This window comes from Triturus cristatus, chromosome 5_2 (genome assembly GCF_964204655.1).
Source record: "Triturus cristatus chromosome 5_2, aTriCri1.1, whole genome shotgun sequence".
Lineage (NCBI taxonomy): Eukaryota > Metazoa > Chordata > Amphibia > Caudata > Salamandridae > Triturus > Triturus cristatus.
The window spans coordinates 271,115,797-271,142,459 of NC_140588.1; the positions used below are offsets into that span (position 1 = coordinate 271,115,797).

General features: G+C 43.1%; 1 protein-coding gene across 1 annotated transcript in view; it reads right to left on the bottom strand.

Moving 5' to 3' along the window:
• The window catches only part of DTNBP1 (dystrobrevin binding protein 1), a 516,522-nt gene that overhangs the window by 358,344 nt on the left and 131,515 nt on the right, over positions 1-26,663 (bottom strand). Inside the window, exon 4 of the mRNA XM_085607033.1 lies at positions 5,954-6,014. Within this exon, the coding sequence (XP_085463159.1) occupies positions 5,954-6,014 (61 nt within the window). The remainder of the gene's footprint in view (positions 1-5,953; positions 6,015-26,663) is intronic.

The window sequence follows — 26,663 nt, forward strand, 5'->3', positions numbered from 1 at the left end:
GTATTTGAAGGTATTTAAAAAAATCTGATTTAGGTAAGTTATACAGTTGTTGAAGATGAGAGAATGTTATAAATTGTTCATTAGGAAAAAGATCCCCAATTTGACGAATATTACAATTTTGCCAGCGCTGCATAGTATAATCAGAAAAAATTAATGGCAACGATGGGTTATCAAATAAAGGCATATAAAAATTAAAGTTACTATCTAGATGAAGTCTTCGTTTGCACATTTTCCATAATTGGAAGACTGTTTCCATTATCTTGAACCTTGTTTTCTTATAGTAACTTGGTTCTAGAAAGCGGACCAAGCATCTTTGTGCTTGACTACCAAGAATCATTGTGTAAATTGAAGGATATAAAAAATCATCCAGAATTATCCCCTCAAAAATTAAGCTGCTCATTAGTCTAAGTGATATCGCCATGTAATATAAACGAAAATTAGGGATGCCCCAACCACCCCGAAGCGAGGGTAGAGTACAACTAAGTAAAGACTTCCTTGCTCTTTTATATCCCCATAGAAATCTAGAAGTTATCCTATCTAATTTAATAAAGAAACTGGATGGAAAAAATAATGGTATAGTCCGAAAAAAATAAAGAAATTTGGGAAAAAAAAGCATCTTAATGACATTAGCGCGACCATACAAAGAGATGTAAATTATCCAACCTCTCAAGGGACCTATTCGTAGCAGCAAGTACTGGATCAAGATTAAGCCCAACAATATCTTCTAGTTTAGGTGACAGAATCACACCTAGGTACAGAGCAGTCTTCGACAATGGCAAACCAGTTGGCGCGCCAGCAGTAGAGTGAATCATCTGTGTTTTTGAGATATTTAATTTATAGCCAGAATAAGATCCAAATTCGCTAGCTATTTCAATAATCTTAGGAAAAGCTCGATTAATGTCTGAGGTCACTATCACGACATCATCGGCATAAGCCAGAATCTTATACTCAATTTGGTGGATCGTCACAGGGGAGATATCATCATCTCGCAGAATTTTTTCTAAATATGGTTCTATATATAATGCAAATAACAAGGGGGAACATGGGCATCCCTGCCTTGTCCCCCTCGTTATTGTGAATGTTGTTGAAATATCCGAAGCAATTCGTATGCTCGCCTTAGGGTCAATATATAGGGCTTTCAAGGCTGTTATATATCTGCTTGGGAATCCCTTCCAGGCTAGGACAGACCAGAGAAATCCCCAGTCGACCCTGTCAAACGCTTTTTCAGCGTCCAACAGCGCCACGCCGACTGGGGATCTCGAGGCCTGAGCCCAGTCTAGAAGGGTAATGATTCTTCTTACATGGTCCGTTGTGTCTCTATTTTTAATAAAACCATGTTGGGTTTTTACAACTAAATTGGGCATAAAATCTTTCAGTCGGTTTGCTAATATCTTAGAAAAGATCTTGCTGTCGCAGGTTAGTAGAGAAATTGGTCTATACGACCCCAAATCCAGAGCATCTTTACCTTTTTTTTTAAATACAACTATAGTTGCTAATGACCATGAAGGAGGAGGTCTACCTGCAAAAGCTTCTTGAAAGACTTTTAATAATTCTAGTTTCAAAATGTTACGGAAGGTACGATAAAATTCTAAAGGGATATGATCCGGGCCCATCGCTTTACCAATAGCCAAACTCAATATCGATTCCTCTACCTCTTCCCATGTTATAGGGGCAGTTAGTGTTATACCTTGATCACTAGTGAGGGAGGAGGGATTATCTAGATTTGAGAAATAATTAAGCACATCATTCCTTATACTGGTACCATCATTTGATTTATTATATAAGGATTGGTAAAAATCCCGGAATGCCCCTAATATGCCTACAGTAGACTCCTGAATTACACCATCTTGGTCTTTTATTTTGAGAATTTCCGTAATGCCCGCTTTTTGTTTCAGCCTTTGAGCTAAGGTCCTACCCGTCTGTTCACTTAATTCATAACAGTCTTTTTTAAATAATTTATATTTTATCGCTACTTGTTCAGCCAGGAAAGAATAGACAGTCGAACGTTCCACAGCTACAGATTTCTGTGCTTCTTGAATACCAATACCATTTCTAATACAGGAAGCTAAATTTATTTCTGCAGAAGTAATTTTATCCAGAGCAACCATAAATTCAGTTTTTTTTTTCTTTAAGCGATGTTGCGAGAAACTCAAAGTCTCGCCTCTAATGACAGATTTAAAGGTATCCCAGACTACCTGTATCGATGTAGATCCATTATTGTTAGCAAAAAAATCTTTGATGATCCCATCCATATGGGATAGGTATTCTTGATCTAGCAATAAGTTTCTCTGAAATGACCATTGTCTCTTATTGTAATGCTCAAAAGAAGGGATTGAGAGCTTTAAAACAATAGGATTGTGGTCAGAAATAATTTGTGGTAAGACCTCTATGCTTAAATCATCAAAAACCTTAGGAGAGATAAAGAAATAGTCTAAACGGACAAATTTACAATGCGGTGCAGAATAGTAAGTAAAGCCTGGTTCTGTTGGTCTAAGTTTGTTCCAGACATCAATCAAACCGTTCCCCAAAACTAAATTCCTGAGGGCCCTATAGGATTGAGCCTTCCGTCCTTGGTGACACCTAATATCTCTTATATTACAGTTTGCTACAATGTTGATATTAAAATCACCACATATAATTAAAGGTTGATTCCAATTCGCTAATTCACAATTAACAAAATTAAAGACTTCTTTGTCACCTAAGTTGGGACCATATAATGAACAAACTGTCATTTCTACTTTATCTATAAAAATCTGTGCAATTCCCCATCTACCCCATTTATCACCTAGCGTTTTACTACACTTCCCAATCCCTTGTTTTATCAAAATAGCTATTCCTCTTGTAGTTCCCATTTGTTTAGAACAAACTAAAAGCTCAAAACCTAATCTTTTTAACAGATCCCTCTTACCCCAAGGAATGTGTGTCTCTTAAAGACAAAGAATATCAATATTCAGCAGGTGAATCAAATGACGTAAGACCCCAATCTTCCTATAGTCATTCAGGCCATTAATATTTAACGAACACATTTTTAATTTTCTCCCCATATTGTATTCTTAACAGATATTTATAAGTACATTTCTGCTCATGGAATTTATTTTTTTGTGCATTTCTGATATCTAGGTCAACCATTCTTGCTGCTTTACACCCCAAACCCCACCACCGAAACCCCCCCCACCCCCAGGTACAAGACCTTCGGCCCACCCCCATCCCCATCCCCCCCCCCACCATATGAGACTCAGGAACTCTCAGTTCCTGCTAGAAGAGGCGTTGCGTTCACCAAGCTCCGCGTCAGTTGAGAAGGAAAAAAAAAAAGAAAAGGAAGAAAGGGAAAAAAAAAAAAAAAAAAGGAAGAAGGAGAAACATCAGAAGTACTGTTCTCTAAGAGAATAAATGTTCACAATAAGTCTTCATAAGATGAAATAAGATGAAACAAATAAGCCCTTATGCCAAAATAGAATAACTTTAGATTAAAGAGTATCTAAATATTCTTTTGCTTTGATCTCTGAAAAAAAAAATTTTGTTTGGCCTTTCCAGATAGTCTTTAACTTGGCAGGGTTCTGCAAATAAACAAGGGCTCCCTTTTTCTGGAAATCCGAAATTAACTGCCTTAAATGCCAACGCTGGGTCACTGTCGCCTGACAAAAGTCCGGTCGAACAAAAAAAGAGCATCCTTTGGCAGTTGCTTTTTTATCCGGTCTAGCTCGAGTTGAAATGTCTTCTCTCGCCAAAAAATTGTTAAAGCTGACCAGGATTGCACGGGGATACTCCTCTTCACCCTGCCGTGGCTTCCTAATAGAAAAAGGGAAGCGATGAGCTCTTTGGATCTCTTTTGACCAGTCCCACTCAGTTAGATCCGGAAAGGCCTCATTTAGAAGTCCAATCACAAACTGTCTGGCGTCATTTCCCTCTTTCTTTTCTGGAATTCCAAGGAAACGCAGATTATTCCTACGGGCCTGATTTCCAAGATCTGACAGTTTATAAGAAAGGTCGTCCTTAAGGCATTTGACAAGTTCAAGTTCTTGCTTCTGGGATTTCATCTCTTCCTCTAATACTAAGATACGGGCCTCTGCTTCTGTCACTCTGTCTGCTGTTTCAGAGGAAAGTTTAATTGCACGACGAACCGTATTTTTTAATTTAATACAGGAAGCCTGAGTGCGCAGATTTTCTAATTTAGTCTCCGCCCGATGAGCCATCATAGTGTCATAGATGGTTGACAATGTGATTTCAGGGGGTGTTTCAGTCAGAGTTCATGTCTGTAGTAGAATCGGACCTCTCTATGCATACAGCCCCGGTCTGACCAACCAAACCCTTTTCACCGAAGAAAGCAGGAACAGGGACAGTATTCTAAGCTTTTTTTAGATTATTGGACGCAAGATTAAGAGTACTCCTCTTCTTACGTTTCTTCAAAGTAGCCATACTATCATTGGGTGAGATTAAGAAAGATTGACCAGCATCTTCATCTTCATCGTCATCTTCTCCTTCCCCCGAGGAACTGTTTTCTTCCATATTCTCCGCCCAGTCTCTTCTCCCACTTAAACTTTCATCAGATGAATGATCTGAGAGAGAGTAAAAATTTTCCAGCGCCTCTTGGGTCTTTGAGTTTTCCAAAGCGTAGTTAGCTTTTGTGGCAGCAGAGGGCTCACTGGACGTAATATCCTGCAGTACATCGGCTTGTCTTCCATCTGTCATAAGACTCTGAATGTCCTGGCCCCTAAGATTCAAGCTTGTCACTGTTGAGTCTGTAACATCAACAGAACCGCCACCCAAGGTAACATTGTCTCCATTCAGAACTGTAGCCTCCGTAATAGCAATCATTGAGGATACTGTTGCAGTATGCTTTGATACTTTTTTATCAAAAAAGCCATGAATTGGTAAAGCATTTTGTTTTAAAGAACACTGAGGTACCGGTATAAATGTATCTATGCTGGTCGGATCTGCCGGAGCGTTACCCACATCCTCATTATTGTCCGTAAGTTCATATATTTTTGTAAGTGAGGGGTCAGTTGCGGCATTTTTAACTATGGACAATTTCTCACTCACAGGCGGTTTTACCTTTACGCTGCGTGTCTGGACTTTCATATGCAGTTTCTGTGTTTTCTGCGGCATTCTCCTACCTCCTTGTAGGACGTTGTTTCCGCTCTCTCTCCCTCGGTAAACCAGGAGCCGGCTTCCCGCTACGAATCCTAGAAAACGCCACAGAATGAAGCGTTCGCGGGACCGGAGCACATCGAGAGCATCAAGCAGCATCCGTTGCAGCTGAATTCGACAAGCCGGGCAGCCAGCAAACTCCGTAATGGAGCGCCCAGGTCAGACACGCCGCTGATATCCGATAACCTCTGAAGTCGCTGAGGGTCACCACTGACTGAGGGTTCGCCGGTTTAGAACTCCTTTACTGTAGTTAATAGTCACGTAAGTACTCTCGTTCTCGATAATGAAGAATTCGTTGAAAAATTCAGCCCTCCGTTAGCATAATCTCTCCCTTTTCTTCAAAAGACGCGGAGCCGGGGAAAGGAGCTGCTTACACAGCCCGCATCGCATCCGCCATCTTGTCTCTCGCTAGCTGAAATTTAGGCACTTGCAAGGTAAATAAAACGTGATAACTGGATATTGGTAATCAGCTGACAAAATAGAAGTGATGATCACTTCAGAACAAAATAGGATTTGGCATACAGTTTTGTTTAAGTATTGACGATATCACTTCCCAATTGCCTAATTACATAAAATAGTTTTAAAAGATGCTGCTGTGCTGTTTTTTTTATCCGATTGAAGGATCTGATTTTGATTACTGTCCCTGGAATAGGGTCAGGCTCAAGAGTAGGAAAAAAAGGAGCTACACAATTTCTTTAAGTGTTGTTAACTCGTTTCTATGGCCCAAGTGCTATAAGTAGGATGTAGACACATTTTGCAGTTTACCAATGTTGGGTTGTAAAAAACAAATCAAGAACAATGTTACCTCTCCAGCTTTGGCACATTCCATTGCTCCTCTGTGAATGGCTTCCCAGTTGTCTTCATACCTTAAAGATTCAAATTACAGAGAAAACAGCTGTTAGATTTACATTACACATGTTTCTTCCTATGTTTGGTATCAGCAAAAGCAGAGAAGACAGAACAAACTATGTATTATAACAAGTTCTTAGACAAACTGATTATTCACCGATAGGTTTCTTGTGGAATTCCCAAAAGAGGCCAGCTAAAAACTTCTTTGTCAATGTGAAAAAACTATAAGGCAGCACAGAACCACCAACTGCGCACTCACAGCCACCGCTTGAAAACCCCCTTCTCATTCCAGTATACATTCACCTGTTCGGTCTTCAGTTTATTTTACTTCAAAGCTTACTCACAAGGACTTTAGTCATTTGATGCAATGGCCAAGAAAAATAATCTACTTTCAACAGTACTTATGCTGTTGGACTGCACAACACCAGGTGCTTTAGCATTCGGAGGCTCAATGCAGTTTACTTTACACCTGTAGATCCTGTCATCTTAGTTCTCTTCGCCCCATCTATAAGTAGGAAATATTTTAAGACGAGATAATTGTCAATGGTCATGGTCATACAACATACGATAGTACAGCTTTTATTATGGTGAATACCTGTTACTAAGTCAGGAGTTCCTGCAGTCCTATGGGAAGGATCACAATCACAAAATATAGAGGAAGAGGACTCCGATTGTCAGAGACATTCTTCTTAAAAATAAAAAATAAAAATCAACCCCCCCTCCTTTTTTCCCAATAATGATTATTGAGGTAACTATGTAGAAGGCATGGTAAGTACTCGAGGGGGCAATTCTAGAGAGGAGATCAATTGGGACATGTCAAAAAACAATGTAGTGGCTTTTCCCTCTTCTCGTGTACATTCTTTAATGGAGGTAGGCCCTTACTAGAATGGGAATGAGAAAGAAGTTATGCAACAGGGACTAGTGGTCTTTGTTGCTTTGTTGAAAAGGCATGAATTGATGAAGCTCTTCAAATTTATCTCAGTAAACTTATGATTGTGGAAAGTCCTCCCTGCATCAAAAGTAGGACTAAGGAAACAAGCATTGGCATAGCCAATAGGTCTCGCCTTTGGGACCTTATAAGTGTTTAGCCATGCAACAGTTGCGTAACTAAATACTTATAAGGTCCCAAAATCGAGACCTATTGGCTATGCCAAGCGGCCTTGAGGCCGCGAAAGTGAAAGTAATTGCGGTAAAACGCAGCGCACGCGCCTGCGCACATGCACTGTAGCTCTAGGCTGGCCTGGTAGCACTTTTTAGAGCCCTCTCAATAAGTCTCGCCAGACCAGCGCATGCGCTGGGTCAGGCGAGACCTAAAAACAGGAATACAAATTTCCTAGGTGAAACCTAAGTCAGGTAAAACATTATTGAAAAAGTAAAGGTTACAAGTGGTTACAAAGTCCCAAGTCAAGAAAGTTCCTTGCTTGTCGATTCTGCAAGCCCAAGTAAACACCATGAAAAAGGAGTTCCTGCACATCTGACACCTACCAAGCCACAGAATCCAGTGATATCTCACGCGGTGGGACACCTGACCGGGGTGCTTCTGTTGGGTGTCTCCCTCGCCGGCGGACCAACGCAGCCGCGAGGGGAAACCACAATCCCCAGGAGCCCCTGCTCCCTACGTCATTTCCGCCGCCAGCGCGCCCGGAGGCGCTTGAAAAGCTGCAGCTCCCTCGGTGGAGCGGGGGGCACATCTGACACCTACCAAGCCACAGAATCCAGCGATATCTCACGCGGTGGGACGCCTGACCGGGGTGCTTCTGTTGGGTGTCTCCCTCGCCGGCGGACCAACGCAGCCGCGAGGGGAAACCACAATCCCCAGGAGCCCCTGCTCCCTACGTCATTTCCGCCGCCAGCGCGCCCGGAGGCGCTTGAAAAGCTGCAGCTCCCTCGGTGGAGCGGGGGGCACATCTGCCACCTACCAAGCCACAGAATCCAGCGATATCTCACGCGGTGGGACGCCTGACCGGGGTGCTTCTGTTGGGTGTCTCCCTCGCCGGCGGACCAACGCAGCCGCGAGGGGAAACCACAATCCCCAGGAGCCCCTGCTCCCTACGTCATTTCCGCCGCCAGCGCGCCCGGAGGCGCTTGAAAAGCTGCAGCTCTCTCCGCGTCGCGGGACGCGCGCCTGCTGAGCCCGGGCAGTGGGCGGGCCGTCTGTGGCCGTCCGGGGCAGGGAAAGGCAGGGCTGGGCCACCCCCTTTATTCGGGTTACGGACACTGCAATAAGGTACTGTGATAATCGCAAACGTTGGGACATTTGGCATTCTGTTGCACGTTGTGGACTGTATTTTGCCGTACAGGATTTATTTGGTCCGTGCTACTTGCATACTACACACTGCGTTTCCGTGGCGTGTAGTTGAGTCTCTGCAATTTGTGGTCCCATTTTAGGGTTTTACCCGTGGTATCGAATTATTCTTATTTTATGTTTAATGTTTATTGTGGGTTTCATTTCATAGTAAGTGCTATTTTAATTGGTTTTTCTTTGTGTTTGCCATTTTATTTTCAATCCTAAGGCAACATGTCCAAGCCAAATGGGACTTCTCGCCCTATAGTCTCTACACTTGATAATTATTTAGTCAAAGTTGTAGATAAAATAAATAAGGAACGTAGACTAACCCTAGGTCTGACTAGCAATAGCGGCCTAGAGTCAATAAGCCTACAAGTCCCGGTTGAGATCCACTCCACTGATGATAGCCAAGTTTTGGCTCTTACAGATTCCCCAGTGAGGGAGGGTACATGTATAATTGAGCCAACACAGGTTCCATTGTTTGATAACGAACCCCCCCAGGGTATCTGATATTAGTAGGTCCCCTAATGATTCGTTTGTTTTGACCCCTGTGGTCCCTAAAATGCACAGAGTGTTAAGATCAGGGTCACATTTAAATAGACCTGCTCTGCCTAAGAAAGGGGGCCGTAAAAGTAAAAAGAGCATTGTCTCTGCTCCTAACGCGGGCTCTTTTGAGCATATCTGTTCAAATAATGATGCTAATTTTACCCACATGACACTGGCCCCAGATCAGCTTGAGCTGCTAGTTGGCATGATTGATAGCAAATTAGATAAAATTATCTTACCTTTGTTAGATAAACTCGAGGCTGTATCTAGGGAAGTGAACAGATTGGGCGAATTGGTGCAATCTGGATTCAATTCCATCAATAGCCCTCAACCGCCCGCTGTGGTAATTGGGACTGCGGGTTTTACTGATAAAAGTGTGCATCCCTCTAAAGATCTATCCAGTACCAGTCAGATAGGTGCGGGCATGATTACCCCCTCACAGCCAATGAGTAGGACCATTCCTGCCACTGAACGGCAGGGCTTTGCTGGTAATTTAACACAACCTATTTCTTGGGACGTATCTAGTGTTATTCCAGCCATGCTTTCTTGCCCTAATGGTACCCCCCTTAACGCTGTTACCTATGCCCTGGGGAATGCGACTAGGACTCCTGGTAGGGGGAAGTTTAATAATCACGGCCTCTCCCAACCAAATCTGCCGCCTGATTGCGCACCTTATGTGGCAGTTCTGACTAATGTGCCACCTATCAGAGAGGACGGGCCTTATCGCTCCGTGGAATCACAGGATTCCCTCAAAAATAAAACCGTGGCATGGCTTAACCGTGAGTGTGGCTTTCTTGTGGCTATGGCAGATCAGATTCTGGCTACTACCAGAACCAACTGGATCGGAAAGTCCCCTAAAAATATTCCTGGGGATTGTGTTATCATTAATTTCAGTACCACCCACCTTGCAACAACAGCTTTGATTCGAGCTACGTCCCGCCCCAGCTTTGATCAGGGGATTTCACTCCGCCCTCTTGGCTTTTTCTATAGTCAGCATTTAGAGCACTTTTCAGTGCACCATGGGGGAGGGAGATCGAGGAGAGAAGAGGCGTTTAGCTTGGTAAACAGCTCCCAGATTGAAAGTGTTAACCGTTTTCATTGCCTGTGCGGGTTGGACCAAAATGACTGACTTGAGGTGGGTGTCGTCTCAGGGTTAATCGAAGAACCTTTATCAACGGACAAGACGGGTGACCTTGTAGTCTGTTCAGAATCTCGAATAGTGGTGGGTATGGAAACCCCGGGGAAACAAGCTCTGTTGGGTTTGGCCCAAAACGTATGTTTGTCAGGGTTGGAGGAGGAAATCCCCGGGTCAATCGTAGTTTGTATGCCTTTGGGTAAGGAGGGAGATCCAGTAGATTTATCTGTGTTAGATAAGGAGACCTCCAACATGGCCACCTTTCAACAGGGAAGTAACTGTCTTAATCTGGGGTCAGGAATCCATGGTTTTTCTGGCTGTTATATTGCCAGTTGGAATATCGCTGGAATTAGATCAAAATCAGATAGTCTGGGGTGGTCAGAATTTTTAGATCTTTTTGATATAATCTGTCTACAGGAAACCTGGTGCACGGATTTTAAAGGCTATAGTGGTTTCAATTCATATCAGCTACCCGCTACTGGTTCGGTATCGGGAAGAGCAAAGGGGGGCCTACTTGTTTTGATCTCAGTTAAAGCCCCTCTGTCGGTTATAAAATACGTTCAAGTTGGGGCCCACTCTCAGATTTTACAGCTGAATATTAGAGGAGGTAGGAACATTCTTTTAATTAATTTTTATAATAATCTTTTTAATGATTCTAGAGATCAGGCGGTTAAAGATCTTTCACAGGCACTGGGTGATTTTTTTCAAGGACTCAAATGTACTCTTTGATCTGTTCTTGGCAGGGGATTTCAATATTACCACCTGTCCCTTTTCAGAGGTTAACGTCTGCGGGCTGGTGGATGGTCATAGGGACGGGATTCTTCACTTCCAACACAATTATTATGGAGATGCCCTGAATAACCTCCTTGCCTCATATAATATGTATATCATGGCCAATAAGAAAAATGCAAAGGGGGAGATCTGCCCTACCTTTATAGGTCGGGGATCGAATTCAGTAATTGATTTTATCTGTATTTCCGCGGGTCTTGAAGCCTGGACCACGGCTCCTAAAGTAATAGACATTCAACTCAGTGACCATAACTGCCTGGTAGTAAAGGCTATGTTATGGGAAAATGATGGTGCTCGTAGTACGGGCTGCACTGTTAATAGTATTGTGGCCGAGCGTCCTAATGGCACAAGACTCAGATGGAAGGGGCAAAGGCTGACATTACGTCTGATTTTATTATATCTAGTTGCCTAGCAGATATCATCGCGATCCATTTAATCAGTATCAATGCGGCCATCAGCTCTAAGCTTACAAGTACATGTAAACTAAGGGAAGATCGACCACGGGGCTGGTTCGACTCAACCTGCACTTCGGCTTTGAGGGAGCTGAAATCCGCTCTATCAGTAATACCTAGAGATAAGGGTCTGGTCGTAGATTTAAGAGCCAGACACAAAGAAACCCTTAAACGTAGGAAATTGGAACTCCGGCAGGAGGCATGGGACAATTTGTCTAAGGCAGCTGAATTGAACAATTGTACCCTGTTCTGGAAAACTGTAAATTCCCCATTTCTCAAAGATGACAAAATTCCGGAATTAAATTCCAACGTTATACAGGCAGAGTGGGTCTCGCATTTTTCAAAAAATGTTCAGTCTGATAGTGCATCTGGTGTTTCAGGGAATAGATGGCCGCATATCCCATTAGATTTTACCGTATTGGAGGTTTTAGATAGTATACGGGACAGTAAAGGGGGTAAAGCACAGGGCCCAGATGGGGTACCAATTGACGTGTACAAACTGGTCCCAGAAATATGGGGGCCTCTGCTTACCAATATTTTTAATGTAGCCGTCAGTAATGAGATGCCCCCGACTTGGGAAGAATCCATCTTAATCCCAATTTTTAAGAAAGGCAATCGTGGGGAAGCCAAGAACTATCGACCGATTTCCCTGCTAGATTCTTCTGTAAAAGTTATGAGCCGTGTGCTCCTAGTGAGATTGAAGGAATGGGCGGAGGAAAACGGCATTTTAGCTGATAGCCAGTTTGGTTTTAGGAAGGGCCATGGTACGATTGAGCAGTGTTTAAATTTAGAACTGCTCGTCGGTAAATATACTCTGGCTAAGACTGGCACTATTTACCTCTGCTTTGCGGATCTAAGTAGTGCTTTTGATTTGGTGGATCACAGTATCCTCTGGGCAAAGTTGTTAGAAATGGGGGCCCCGGAGGGTATCGTCTTCTTCTTAGCACGCCTCTATACCAAACTGAGAGCATGTGTCAGTTATGGACCGCAAGGTGAATGTACACCCATGTTTAAAAGAGGGCGGGGAATACGCCAGGGATGTGGGCTAGCCCCATTGCTTTTTTCACTTTTTATCAATGAGATTGATTCCTTTCTAAAATCTCTGGCTGTGGATGCCCCCAAAATTAAAAATGAATATGTCCCTGTGTTACTTTACGCGGATGACGCGGTTTTAATTTCACGTACACCATATGGTCTTCAACAGCTGCTGGATGGCTTTATGCAATTTATCCAAAGCAGAAAGTTAGTTTTAAACAAATCCAAAACCTTTGTTATGGAATATGGTCGCAGGCACGGTACAAAAACAGCCCTACTTTTTTTATAGAGGGTCAAAAGGTTCAGGCTGTTGATGGTTACCTTTTCAAACAAAAATACCTGGGCATATGAACATAAGAATGTACGGTCTAAAATGGCCAGGAGCGCTTACGGTATTTTTACAATGGCTACTAAATTGGGGGATAGGCGGGTAAACGACATGCTGAAAATTTTACAATCACGGTGTGTTTCTATTGCCTTGTACGGAGCCGGTATATGGGGCTATGCCCCGGCAGGATCCCTTCAGGTCGAAGAGAATGAATTTCTGAAAAAACTCTTGTGCCTGCCAAGCTCTGTCTCTAATGCCATAGTGCATAACGAATTGGGCATTTACCACCTTTCTGATTTGATCCTCCTTAGACCATTGACCCTATGGCGCTCCATTTGGACCAAAGAAGAGACCTCATTGTGTAGAGCTATCATTTCTGACTGTCTTACTTTGGACTATTATACAAGGATCCCCTGGTTAAAGTATGTTATTGACAACTTTCGGGAGATCTTTAACATAAATATCATTGTGGATCATCATGGGGCAGATGTATTGTCCAAATTTGACCTTAAACAGTGTCTGTTACATCAGGTTTCCATTAAGAGACACCGAAATAGCTCTAATCTTTCATCTTATGTTTCTTACCACGATTTAAATGAATTTGTGGGTTTTCAACCATATTTATCCCAAGTAACCTGGAAGGCACATCGGTTTGTGTTGACCAGACTTAGAATGGGAATAGTCCACAACCTTGTTGCCTTCCCCTCTTTGAACCTACGTCCAGTTGGTCCATGTCCATGTGATAACTCTACTCCCCAAAGCACCGTGCACTTTCTTCTGCTTTGCCAGCTCTACAAACATTTCCGGACAGCCTATCTGAAACCTTTGCTTGTAAAATTCGGGGTCAGATCACTACGCGACTGTATGTGTTTACTTTTTAATTTACATCATCCCGATGTGTGTTTTTACACGGCTACATTCCTTCTTAAATCTATTAATGCTAGGAAAAGTATGCTATTTTAACAATTTCAAGATAATGAATTTTCCGCCTCTGAATGTTTTTATATTGTTGTTTATTATTGTGGTGCTTTTATGAACTTGTTTTATGTTCGAATAAAGCCTTATGAAATGAAAAAAGTTCCTGCAATTAGAGTCAAGTTTCAGAAGTGGACATAGGTTAAAACGGTTGGCAGACAAAGGTTTTCAAAACAACATCAACATTATGCCACAATAGGTAGGGGACTTCTCTATGAGAGGAAGGGACCTAAGAATACTCTAGGGGTGAGTGACTGACTGCACTTGAATAGCACACAAAAGGCACGTGGGTTTCTATGCACTGAACTTAAAAATGCCTGCTTAGCCCAACAAACTAATCTTCAGTTTTTCATGAAAACAGCTGTTGAGACTTATCCCTTAAAACTATTGGCAAGGTGTTCCAAACCCGGAGCGGCCTTTACTGAGGAGGATAGCCGCAAGAGAAGAGACAGAAATTGGGCAGCATCAGAAGGGCTGGATATTTGTTCCAATGCTCGCAGACTGGAATTATTGCTGAAGACTTGATGTCAGACACAAAGAGGTCTAATGGCTGAGGTAAATGCAAGAAAGACCAGCAATTTTATAGCAGATATTGTTCACTACTAGAAGCTAGTGTAGTGATCACTTTTACCAAGGCTCTTGATCTTTCAGACAAAGGCCTTAGTTCTAGAGGTGCTGATGAGCCATCTTTTTCTGCAAAGAAAATACTTGACCTGTAGTATATTTCTAGGCCTCCATATCAGCCAAGTAAGCCCTGCATCATTAAGCCTGGATCCACAGGTGGGGAAAAGATATTGCAAAGGAATTACATAAAGATGCCAAAGAAGAGAAGGAATAACCTAGGCCAAAGTCTAGTGGTAAACATGCAGCCATAAGATTGTGTTTGTCATGATTTGTGGTGATAAGTTTTATTGCCATTTGCATCACCAAAAAAGGATCAATACCGGTAAGTCAGACCTGCAAGGTCCAGACACACAAGCTAAGCAACTGTGTAAAGGCATAGAGCATTACCAAGCTTCTCTGTGGTAAAAAGTCTTCTCTGGAATGAAAGCGGTAAGACATCTTCATCACTGATTTTATTAGGTCCGAGATTCAGATCTGGCTCTTCAGACCAAAACTACTACATTAGTAGAAACAGTTAGAAAATGTGACTGCGGTTCAGCATTTCAGAAATACAGGAATACCAAGACAGTTTCTATATTCCCACGTAACTTAACTTGGGTAATGAACATGGTAACAAAGTCACGGATAGGTCAATGGAGAAAGCCAACAATACGAACTACTCTTTGTTCTATCTGGATGGAGAAAACCTTTGTATGGGTCAGAGTGGCACATCGCCATCTGTCGGCTTTCTAGTTCAGATCACCTTCCAGCTGGGTAATTGTCTTATAGAGCTCCTTGATGAAGCCCTACAAATAACACCTTGGCAGAGCACGCAAGTGAGTGCCTTTTTGAGTTTGGACGTAAAACACATCCAGTTACATTGTCTGCATAGATAAAGACCCTGGGCTCTTACAACTAGAAGGTGATGGAAATTGTACTCGTTCTAGCATACTGATTTTTCAGAGAGAATCCATACAAATCTCACACATAAAACATATCAATGCCTACAGAATTATTTCTGATCCACATTGCAAATCTTACAGAATGCAAATGGTTAAAATAGAATGTTGTGTGTGAAAAGGTGTTGGGGAACATGCTTCAATTTCCTTAATAATACTCACTAAACAGGTAAGAGAAAAGTATGAGACAAAACTTGTTCGACACCTATTGTCTCGCTTCTGCCAAGAAAAAAACTGTGGCAATTTAACTTCACAATGGTTTATGGTAAATGTGTTGCTAAAAAGAAAATGTATGCATCAAGTCCTGGCCATAACAATCCTATACCAGTAGCTGTTAACTAGATCAGGATCATTTACTTGTGGCATTTATTTGAATTTACAGACAATGGAGATCTAAAACCAGTGAAGAACAACAAGTTCTGCACTAAAACAGCCAGTGGCACCACACAGACAGCTCTACAACTATTCATAGATACAATAGGTATCTAGGACACATACCCTTTCACCTTCTCCCCACATCCCCACCTCACCAAATAGGATTTGTTTCCCCACATTTTCTTTAATACTGGCTACAGAGCCAATTAATGGCTGTTCGGGCATGCGGTGCCAGGATGAGGGCTTCAAGCCCTTGTCATGCCCAACCATTGCTCACTGCTTTTTAAACTTAATTTGTAGGCTTAGCAACTACACACTTCGTAAACATATGTAAAGTTCACAGACACATGAGAAGATCTTCCCATGTGAAAGTCTGCAAGGACAAATTCACGTTTTAAAAAGTTTTTCTCTGGGAGAATATTTTCCTGCTTGGGGGAACTCCGTCTGCGACAGCTCAGCCTTTTTATTTGCAGATCCTGCCCCATCATCAAAAACGTTTTATTCATACTCTTGTCACTAGTAAATTTCTATCTTTTGCCAAGGTAGGAATGGGAGACTGAGGAGCTGATGAAATGCCCAACACATATAAGTATATGGGTGTGCACAAACTCACAAGGAATTCTGTCACTGGAACCATCGCTTCCTGTCTACTTCCAGGACTTGCAAGCAGAAGTATTATTACAAAAATCTTCTTTTGAGTAAATCCTTTTATGCATACCAACCTACCCTTGCATGTGTGAGCCAACTACGAGAATTTGACCCAGGACGTTTTGACTCTATAAGACCTTGTAGGATTCATCTAGTTGTAAAACCTAAACCAATCATTGAACTAGCACTTGGAATATGCTCACAATTATGGAAAACACTGGAATGGAAGCACAGTAAAAGGAAGTGATTTGTCCAAAAATGATATAATGTGCTCAAATTGGCAAAGACTGAGTGATCCCTCTGATCCTCAGCTTATAACGTAGGCACTGAAGCACAAATATAATCTGGGTTGATTTACCGAATCATTTTGTGAATCTAAGTAAATGCTTAAAATTAGATTTGACAGAGCAATTCACAGGACGCTTCTTCGGAAACTAAAGTCATTCAGAGATCAATGGTGCAATTAGAATAACAATATAAAGTGAACTAGCATGTAATCATTGCTCTGGTATACCAAAAGTGATGGCATAATCAGAACCCTATAGAGATCAAAATTCTGACCTTTACGAAGTCTATTCATAAAAAAGGCTGCGGATATTCAAAGATTTGACATAAATAGAACTCCATTATGTTCAGAGTCCGGTATATTTAGAAAAAGTGGCATAATCACAGCCCTGCTAGAATACAAACCCCAACATAATTTAAAAGAGGGTAATGTGAGAGCTAATTCTGGAGCTCATTCAAAAAACATGTCACAGCTGGTGATTCAAACAAAGAGGACTGATCTGGCATTCACAAGAAGCCAAAAGAGAACCTTTAACAGTGTCCGAAGCAAAGCCTTGCCAGGCAAGAGATAAAACAAACAATAGAACGTCAGATAATTTGGACTGGAGGAGGTCAATCTGTAGTGTGCAGCACCAAACCACAAATTTGTCCCAACAACAGGTGTATACAGTTTTTATTGAGGGACACCTGGCTGCCAAAATGACATCAACCATCTGCAGGAAGAAGGTCGAAGGTGGTCAGCTGTCGCTGCTCAATCTCCAAGCATGAAGGTGGTGATTCCAAAGGCCCAGGTGCAGAACACTGCTCTGTTGCTGCGTCATCAGGTTCTCCCGGAAGGACAGCCTGATTGGAGGACAGCTGCTCAAGCCGAGAAGTTCTAGATAACATACTCGCCGTGCTCAATCTGGAGCCACTAGGATATCTTGGGCTCGGTCTGTCCTATCTTTTTGAGAACACTGGACAGGAGTGGTATTGGCAGAAAGGCATACAGGAGTCCACAGTTCCACTCAAGGTGGAATGAGTCTCTGAGCGAGAGATGCCTTGGAAGATCGAACACGCAGAAATGCTGACATTGCGCGTTCTGGGCAGTGGCGAACAGATCTAGCTAAGGTTCTCCCCATTCGCAGAAGAGACCTTGCCCCACCTCTGAGTAAAGCTATCACTTGTGATCTGTTGGTGTTGACAGTTGAGCTCGTCCATTGTGGAATTCACATATCCTGCCAGGTGGTTCAAGTCATCCAGGCACAGGGTCCAGGACGTGTACCCAGTCATGTTTGCTGCAGTGCCCCTTGGAGGTGAGGTTGTCCTGCACCAGCCTCCCTTTGATGGAGGGAAGGAAGGCTTTCAATGCCATCAGACAGGCCTCATATCCAGCACGTTGCTATAAATTCGGGACTCCAGTGGAGAACAGAAGCCTCTGATCTCCATCTCTCTCCAAGTGGCCGTCCCAGCCCAGAAGTGACGCATCAGTCACTACTGTTAGCTCCTGGTGGGGAAGGGAGAAGGGTATGTATCTAACCCAATTGCGGTCCAGCAACCACCACTGCAAATCTTTTGTAGTCTTCTGCAAAATCTGACTGTGTTCGGAGAGGTCCCCTTGATTCTGGACCCATTGGGACTTCAGATCCTACTATACAGCCCTCATGTGCCACCTGACATGCTCAAGCAGCAGGATGCAGGAGTGAGTCAGTCTAGTAGCCTCAGAGTCTACCTCACTGAAATCCAGGACAGGCTGAAAGATCTGGATCATAGCCTGAATATCCTGGACTCTTTCCTGGGAGAAAGGAATGAAACTGGACAGTGTCTAGAGTGGCTTCAAGAAAGGGAGCATCTGCGAAGGAGCGAGTTGTGACTTTGCTCAAAGATGATAGGAGGTTCACCGTAGTCTTGAGGGAATGACGACTGCCTGTGCTTGGGGTAAACTTGCCTTCAACAGCCAGTCGCCAAGGTAACGGAAGAGTGGCACCACGACTGCTGAACATGAGCTGCCACCACTGCCATCACTTTCATTAACACCTAAGGGGCACTGGACAGTCGAAAGGGGAGCACTGCTAACTAGAAATGCCCATGTTCCAACAACAAACTGCAGGTAGCGCCGGTGTGCCGACAGAACAGGTATGTGGAAATAGGTATTATGCAGGTCCAAATACACCATCCAGTCTCCAGGGTCGAAGGCAGACAAGACCTGGGTTAAAGTGTGCATTTTGAATTTCTCTTCCTGGTAAAAGGCATTGAGAAAGCACAAGTCTAAAATAGGCAGTGGGACCCCATCTTTCTTGGGCACCAGAAAGTAGCAAGAATAACAACCACCTACTTCTGAAGCAGTCACCATATCGATAGCCCCTTTAGCCAAAAGGGCTTGTACTTCCTGCTGCAAAATGGAGTGATGGTACTCCATTAGTTGCTGTGCTGGGGAGACGGCAGAAGGTGTGGCAAGGAAGAAAGGAAGGGTAAGGCATAATCCCTGAGGACGATCTGTGGAACCCACCTGTCTGAAGTTATAGCCTGCCAACCTGGGTAGAATCTGTGAATTCTGCCTTCCACCGGGTGGCTGCATTCCTGTAAGGACATTCTAAACAGGTTTGGCATGTGGGGCTGCGGGCGGTTGACTGGGTGGTCCACTGAACTTGGCCACGGTGGGCACTCAGCTGCGAAACTGCTGGGCTCCTTGCGGCAGCTGGAGGTATGAGGCACTTCATCCAAATCGCAAAAAGACGGTGTAACTGTTGCGGTAGGCAAGGTAGGGTGGAAAGGCCCAGAGAGCATGAGCCTTGCTCACCGTAATAAGCTCTACAGCTGAATCAGCCTTGCCATGGAACAGACCAGTCCAGTTGAAGGGTATTTCCATTAGGGAGGACTGGACATCGACTGAGAACTCAGTCAAGCACAGCCATGCATGGCTGTGAATGGGAAAACTGGTGCCTATAGCCCACCCGTTGGAATTGGTGGTGTCGAAGCCACAATGAATTGTGAACTTGGCAACATCACAAACATCTTGAATTGCCTGAGCGAGAACAGGTTGAAGGTCTTTGGGCACATCAAGGAGGACTTGTGTCAACTATTTCAAAAGGGCGTGGGAGTAGCATCCCAACAAACAGCTGGTGTTATCAGATCAGCGGGCCAGACAAGTGGAAGAAAATAGACGTTTGCCAAATGTTTTCACCTGCTTAGTTCCTTTGATGGGGGAATGATAGAAAGTGTCTTGGGATTAGATGAGCTTGTGTAGGTTTGTTCTACTAGGTTCTCGGGTGAAGGGTGCTGTTAAAGAAAAGCAGGGTTGCTTGGAACAGGGGGACGGCCCTGACAATTTGTTAATTTTCTGGGAGGTCAGATCAAGAATTAGCCCAAACCCCCAACATGGTATACATCAGTGCCTCATTAAATGGAAGAAGGGGCTCAGAAGATGTTTGCCCGGTTGGAGGATTTGTTTGACCTCCAAGGTAGGGAGCTGGATGTCAAGTTCTTCGGCCGCCCTATGCGTTTGTATTGCACAGGAAGCGGATTTTTCTGTGGTTGACCGGGGGTGAAAGAAGACCTGTTTTGAGGGAGGTACTGAGACCACTAGCCTCCTGTAAGTCCTCGAAAAATTATAATCCTGATAGGGCTGGGCAAACTCAGCACCCGGGTTATAGTCATGGTCAGAATCCATTCCAAAATGAGAACACAGGGTGCAGTCTCCTTTGTGGAGGTAGTAAATCTAGTTGGAGAAGTGGCATATCGGGTGGAATTGGAAGCAACTTCGATCAAGGTCGGACATGTGCTACTGGTCCTACTCTTCTTGCGTAGACGTAACGGGCATCAATGTTGAAGTAACTGGGGCCAGTGTATGTTACGGAGCCAAAAACGAGGTCAGAACTGGAGCCAGCCACAAGATGGACTCGGAGGGTCTCTCAGGTAGCCTGTACCCTAGCGTGAAGGCTTGGGTTTTTTCTTTAGCTTTGTGTTCTTCTCTTGGTTCCACAACAATGGAGATCCCCTCCCTTTAACCCTATTGGCGGGGGCATCGGCCAGTGGCCATTGGCCAACACCAGGGAGAGCTTCAGAAAATACTCCGGTGCAAAGCACTGGAGGTTTAAAAAAAAAAAAAAAAATTTAAACCCCTAGGAGAGACACAGAATCACTTTTACATCTCTCCCAGCACATCTGTGACATCAACAAGCCGTAAGGCACGCTGACATCACAGTTCTCTCACCGGAGCCATCGGAGAAGCAGGTAGCAGGTAAGCGTGCTCTCCCACTCTGGTGGGGAAACAAAGGCCAAAACGGCCTCCCCAGATGCCAGGGAGGCATCAATGGACAAGAGAGAGCTCCTGGCCGTGGATCACAATCCATGGCCAGGAAACGGACCGTAGACACCAGGGATTGTTTGTGGGAGTTCAGCCCTCACATATGTGGGGCACCCACCCGGGGGCATTTTTGGGAAAATTAAGTCATGGTTTTACCAGGGGCGTGGGGGGGGGGGGGCGGCAAACAACAGCGCTGAATAGAGCAGCTTTGCCTCCTACTGATAACCAATGAATAAGGGCTGAGGAATCCCGAAACGCGTTTGGTTGCTAAACCTTGCTGTATGGAGATGCCGTTTTCCCTGGTACCAGCAAGAATAAAAGGTTGAACAAACGCTTGTGTGTGGCGCCTCATACGTAAGGCAGTATCATGTTGATATATATATTACCTACTGGTGGTCGCCAGTAGGTAGATATAGTTAGGACCTACTTTCCATAGGAAATCCGCAACAGTCTATTTGGAATAACGTTGGCACCGATTGACGAATCTTCGCGAAATTTTCCAGACTTTTGGCCAGCTCCGGTCCGCTCCTATCCTGAAAATGTCATGGTGATTCGTCAAGCGGGGGCCGAGAAAAAAGGGGGGTCCCAAAACGTGTTTTCCCCATGCATTTTGCCATAGGACCTGTTGACGCAGCTACAGCCCGAACTGTTGAACGGAATTACATCAAATTTGGCAAAGAGGTAGTCCTCAGTTCAGACTAGTGCCTTTTGCGTAAATGGTGTAAATCCGTTCAGTAGTTCCTGAGAAAATGAGGGTAAAAAAGTTAGTGATATGTATGGCCTCAGAGGATCAGCGCACTCTCCCCGCACCCAGGGTAGGGGGCGGGGCCTGAGGTGATACTGTGCAAACACGCCCTGTGGCGCGTTTTAAGTTGGGGAATTAATTCCTCTTCAATCCGGAGGGTCCCTGGGGACCAGCTAGCCCACCAGGTACCTCCAGTAAGCGCCACGGAGCCGAGTTGCAGAGTGTTGTAAAAAGGGGCGTGGCCTCTGAACACCTCTCTGCAATGCAGCTCCCTGGCGCATACTGGCGGTACCTGGTGGGCTAGTTGGCCCCCAGGGGACCTCAGGATTGAAGAGGAATTAATTCCCCAACTTAAAACACGCCACAGAGCGTGTTTGCACACGTCACCTCAGGCCCCGCCCCCTTCCTTTACCATTGTACAAATATTCCTCTAAAATCAGCCGAACTACGAATTCTGATTTACTCACCTGTTATCAGGAGAGAACCCAGGGCTGCATCTTTTAGCCCAGCACTGACATTGAAAAGTAATTCTAAGCGTACTTACCAGTAACTTGTATTTCCTTCCATAGGAATCCATTGTGTGGTTTTCAGCAGAAAAGTTTCTAAGTGTCTATTTTCACAAACTAAAAATATTCCTAAAAAATCGTCTGTATGACTTAAACACATTCTTTCAACTGTTTACAGGAGGTTGGCCAGTGCTGGATCCATGATCCACCACTGAGTAAGAAAAAGTAACGATAACACTACTTACCTGCTATGTGAATTTTCTGCTATAGGATAACATTGGTGATTGTATGTGAAACATTTTCTGTCAACTTTTAAAATACAATAATATTCCTTAAAAATAACTACTGTAACCAAAACGCTTTTAACCAACTGTTTACAGGAGATGTCCAAGGACTGAATCTAGCATCCAGTCCTTTGGTTAGAAAAGTAATCCATAACGTAACTAATTGCATTTAACTAGAAATTCACATTGAGCTCAATGCTGCTTTGTGTTTGAAATTGTGTTGCCCATTGCAACAACTGTAACTACTGTACTTAAAAGTCTGTTGACTATTTGCTAAGTATTTAAACTAAAGTAATTCATTGTGAGAAAGTATATGTTGTATTGTAATGTATAATGTAATTATAATGTAATTAAAAAAAATATATCTAATAATAAATAGTTTAAAAAATGTAGTAAATCAGTATAAAAAAAAAATCAGTATAACAATTAATACATTAAAAATTGTCATTTACAAAACCTTTGAAATTCACTGAAAAAACAATAGGTTTTAGGGGTGTTATAGTTAGCTGGACATTTCACTCAAACAAAACCATTGAAATTCCTCCGATATAGTTAGTTGTACTAACTACATCTCGCGCGCCCGCAATCCACTGCTGATGATGTCACATATTACATCATTCATGACATGGTCAGTGACATCACTGATGACATCTCAAATGACATCACTGATGACATCACTGATGGCATCATCCAGTGACTGTGGTTTGGTTAGTTATTTAAATATAGGTGTGTGTGTACAGACAGATCGGAGCTGTGTCGAATGGCAGTTTTGACATGACATAAAGTAGTGCAGGGTATTAATGTGTATGCTGCAAAGAACAGATCTGTATTTTATGTGGATTAGTAAAGCCAGGCATTACCAGTGCTTTAAAACAAATTTAATGTATGAGAGAGAGGGGCTATGGAGAGATGAGGGGCACTTTTGCTGGGTGGTAGTGAGGGAATCGAAGGAGGAGGTCAAGGGGTGGGGGCTAAAAAGGACTGTCACACTGGGCGCCACCACTGCTAAAGGCTGTGATGATGGGTATGTGGCAGGGTGAATTAATGAAGAAACCGCATCCTTTGGACAGTATTATGTCATTTAGACATCATCTATTCTATATATTTCTCATTCAACTCTCAATTTTCGCATTCCATTACACACGGTACATACTCAAGAGGTTTTGACCATATATCGCCCACAGATAATCTGAATACCTGCAGTTCTAGAAAAATATAAATCGATTTATTGATGTAAAAATTATTTCATAAAAACACAATAGAGGCGATTGACATAGTCCAACAACATTCTATTCTATTACAAATTGCGCGGTCATAAAACAATGTTAAAAAAGTTACAATTCAGTTAAAAAACAGAGTACATAACCTAGACACACACACTATTTATAGAATTGTTTTTAATGTATAATGTATTTGTACATGTGATGCTTTTATGACTCTTTTGTCGAATAAAGTTTATTGAACTGCACACACTATGTCATTAGCAAGATAAACACATCCGTGATTGACCAGATTCAAGGGCATGGAGCCTGGTATGTACTCTCTTTTTTTAACTGAATTGAAACTTTTTTAACATTGTTTTATGACAGCGCAATTTGTAATATAATGTTGTTGGATTATGTCAATCACCTCTTTTAATATTGTGTTTTTATGAAATATTTTTAAAATCGATTTATATTTTTATAGAACTGCAGGTGTTCAGATTAACTGTGGGCGATATATGATCAAAACGTCTTGAGTATGTACCGTGTGTAATGGAATGAGAAAATTGAGGGTTGAATGAGAAATATATAGAATAGATGATGTCTAAATGGCATAATACTGCCCAAAGGATACTGTTTCTCTTTTTTTCATTAATCACACGGTGAAGTAATACTGCTGTTTTTTTGTGTCTTTGGAGAACCTGCTGATCTAGGAAAGAGAAAAAGGTAAGGTGGCTGGTGTTATTTACTGTTGCACACAACACAGTTTCAAAACAACCTATCTACCTTATACGTAGGTTAGTGTTTTAAAAGGACAGTTTTAGGAAGTCGCAGAGATGGCGTATCGATGGATGACTGCTAAAGCCCTAACTTGGGTTATGAAGGACAGCTCTGTGGCAGGATCAGAGACTGAGATAGTAAATACCAAGACAGCATCTTAGGGAGAGGACAATCGAGCAGAATCTGGAAGTGATTTTTCAGTCGGCGTAGTTCCATCCGACGACTCATCTTCCAGCGATTCTGAGGGACATGAGGATGACAGTCATGCTGTCACTTTGCAAGCACAGACTGTGCAGCAGAACAACAGTAGTAGGTTAGACCAACCCTGAGAACAGGCATGTGCGACGACAAGCACAGACAAAGTGCTCTCTTGACAGCCCCTCAATTTAGTTCAGCCCCAAATTCCACCTTTACTGGCGACGCTGGATTTAAAGCAGATATGGCCAATTTTTTACCAATTGATTCTGTTGACCTCTTTTTGGATGCAGACTTCTTTGAGCAAATTGCGCATCAAGCGCTCTCGAGCTTCATTCTCGGGCATACAAGTGGACTCCCACTTCATTAGGGGAGTTGAAGACATTTTTGGGCCTTATGCTCAAAATGGGGATAGGGCATAAACCAACCTTGCTGTCCTACTGGTCTACTCGCACAGTTAGGGTAACCCCCATCTTCACACCGTACATGAGCAGAGATTGTTTTTTGCTATTGCAGCGCATGCTGCATTTCAATTACAATTCTGCTGCATTGCCCGGGACCATCCAGACCATGACAGTTCATTCAAAATTCAGCCTGTCGTGGAACATTTGTCTTTCAGGTATCCAGAGGTTTATTCTCCTGGGAAGAATATAGCCACTGATGAGTCCTTGAACCTGTACAAAGGGCAGCTGCTGTTCAGGCAGTACATTACGAGCAAAAAAGCTCGCTATGACATCAAGCTATACATGCTGTGTGAGAACTCAACTGTTCATGTGTACAGCTTACGAGTGTATACAGGGAAGGACTCCACTTTCAACCCTGTAGGTTTTCCTCCCATGCTAGGAGTCACAGGGAAAATTGTATGGGAGCTTATCCAGCCACACCTGCATAAAGGTTATAACATTTATGTGGACAATTTCTATAAAGGACTAGAGCGGTTCAGTGAGCTGTACAAAGCTGGCACTGTGGCCTGCGATACAGTTTGTTGTCGGCGTAAAGGATTCCCGCAGAAGCTTGTTTGACAAAGCTCCAGAAATCTCAGAGCGCTGTGTTGCATTCCAACCAACTGCTCGCATTCAAGTTTCCAGATAGGCGTGATGTGTACGTGCTCACTACAATTCATGATGAGAGCACTTCCCCAGTCACAGTTTGGGGTCAGATGGCCGAAGTTCACATGCCCACAGAGTATACTATATTACAACAAGTACATGGTTAGAGTGGGTAAGAACGACCAGGTACCAGATTGTGAAGTGCTTTTTAGGGAACTTATGTATACAACACAAGGGCCATCCTGATTGCCCACGAGAACCACAGTAAGTGTAATAAGTCAAAGAAATGTCCCGTGGGACTTATTCACCAACACTTCTACTCGCTTTAAAAGTGTGCACATCAATTAGTAACTTATATCATAACCAATGTTACTGAAAAAGGGTACAGGACACAATATCGTTTATGATGATTGTTTTCATAGCTTTAGTATTGCTTATGATACAAGGAAGTAATTGAGCTTTCACACTTTCAAAGCAAAAGTAATAGAGTTTGGGTATGAGTCCCCGAGGACATTTGTTTGGCTTATTACTTTAGGGAACTTAGGCAGTGTTCCGCAGCATGTTTGCCTTAGTTTCAATGGTAGATATGCTCACTCAATTCGAGGAATGAGCCCTCAAATGAAGGCATACTCTGACACCCCCAACTTGCATCCACAAACTCAATGGAGTTGGATTTAGTACAGTTAAGTGCACTGATGGTGCATGAAAGACGCGTTTTCTTGAGCTTCAAGTATCTATAGATGGAAGGCTTTAGTATAGGTTCACTTGGCAATTATACTGGGTTAGTTAGGACTCTGATGAAGACAGAGACATAAACAGGTACAAAAAGCTTACGGTAGGGGTGCTTTCCCAGGGATATTGCATAGGTAGAAGGCTGATAGTAAGGGTAGTACAGATACACATGCCATGATTTCATCTTTACCTATAGCTTCAACCCCATTGGTGCCGCACGTGCCCCGACACTGAATTGCTATGGCATGTCAAATGCTTGACTTGCTTGCCATGTTCAGCTTCCGTCAGAACTTAGTAGATGTTCAGTTTGCTGTATGATCAATGCATTAGTCACAGCACTACACAACAGTGGATGAGACATATGCAATGTTCTCATGGACTACCCTGTGTTTCAAAAACAACAGTTCTTTACAGTTTACGAGTTTCCCTTTAGGAAACTTAGGTAAATTTCCCAGCATGTGTGCCTTAATT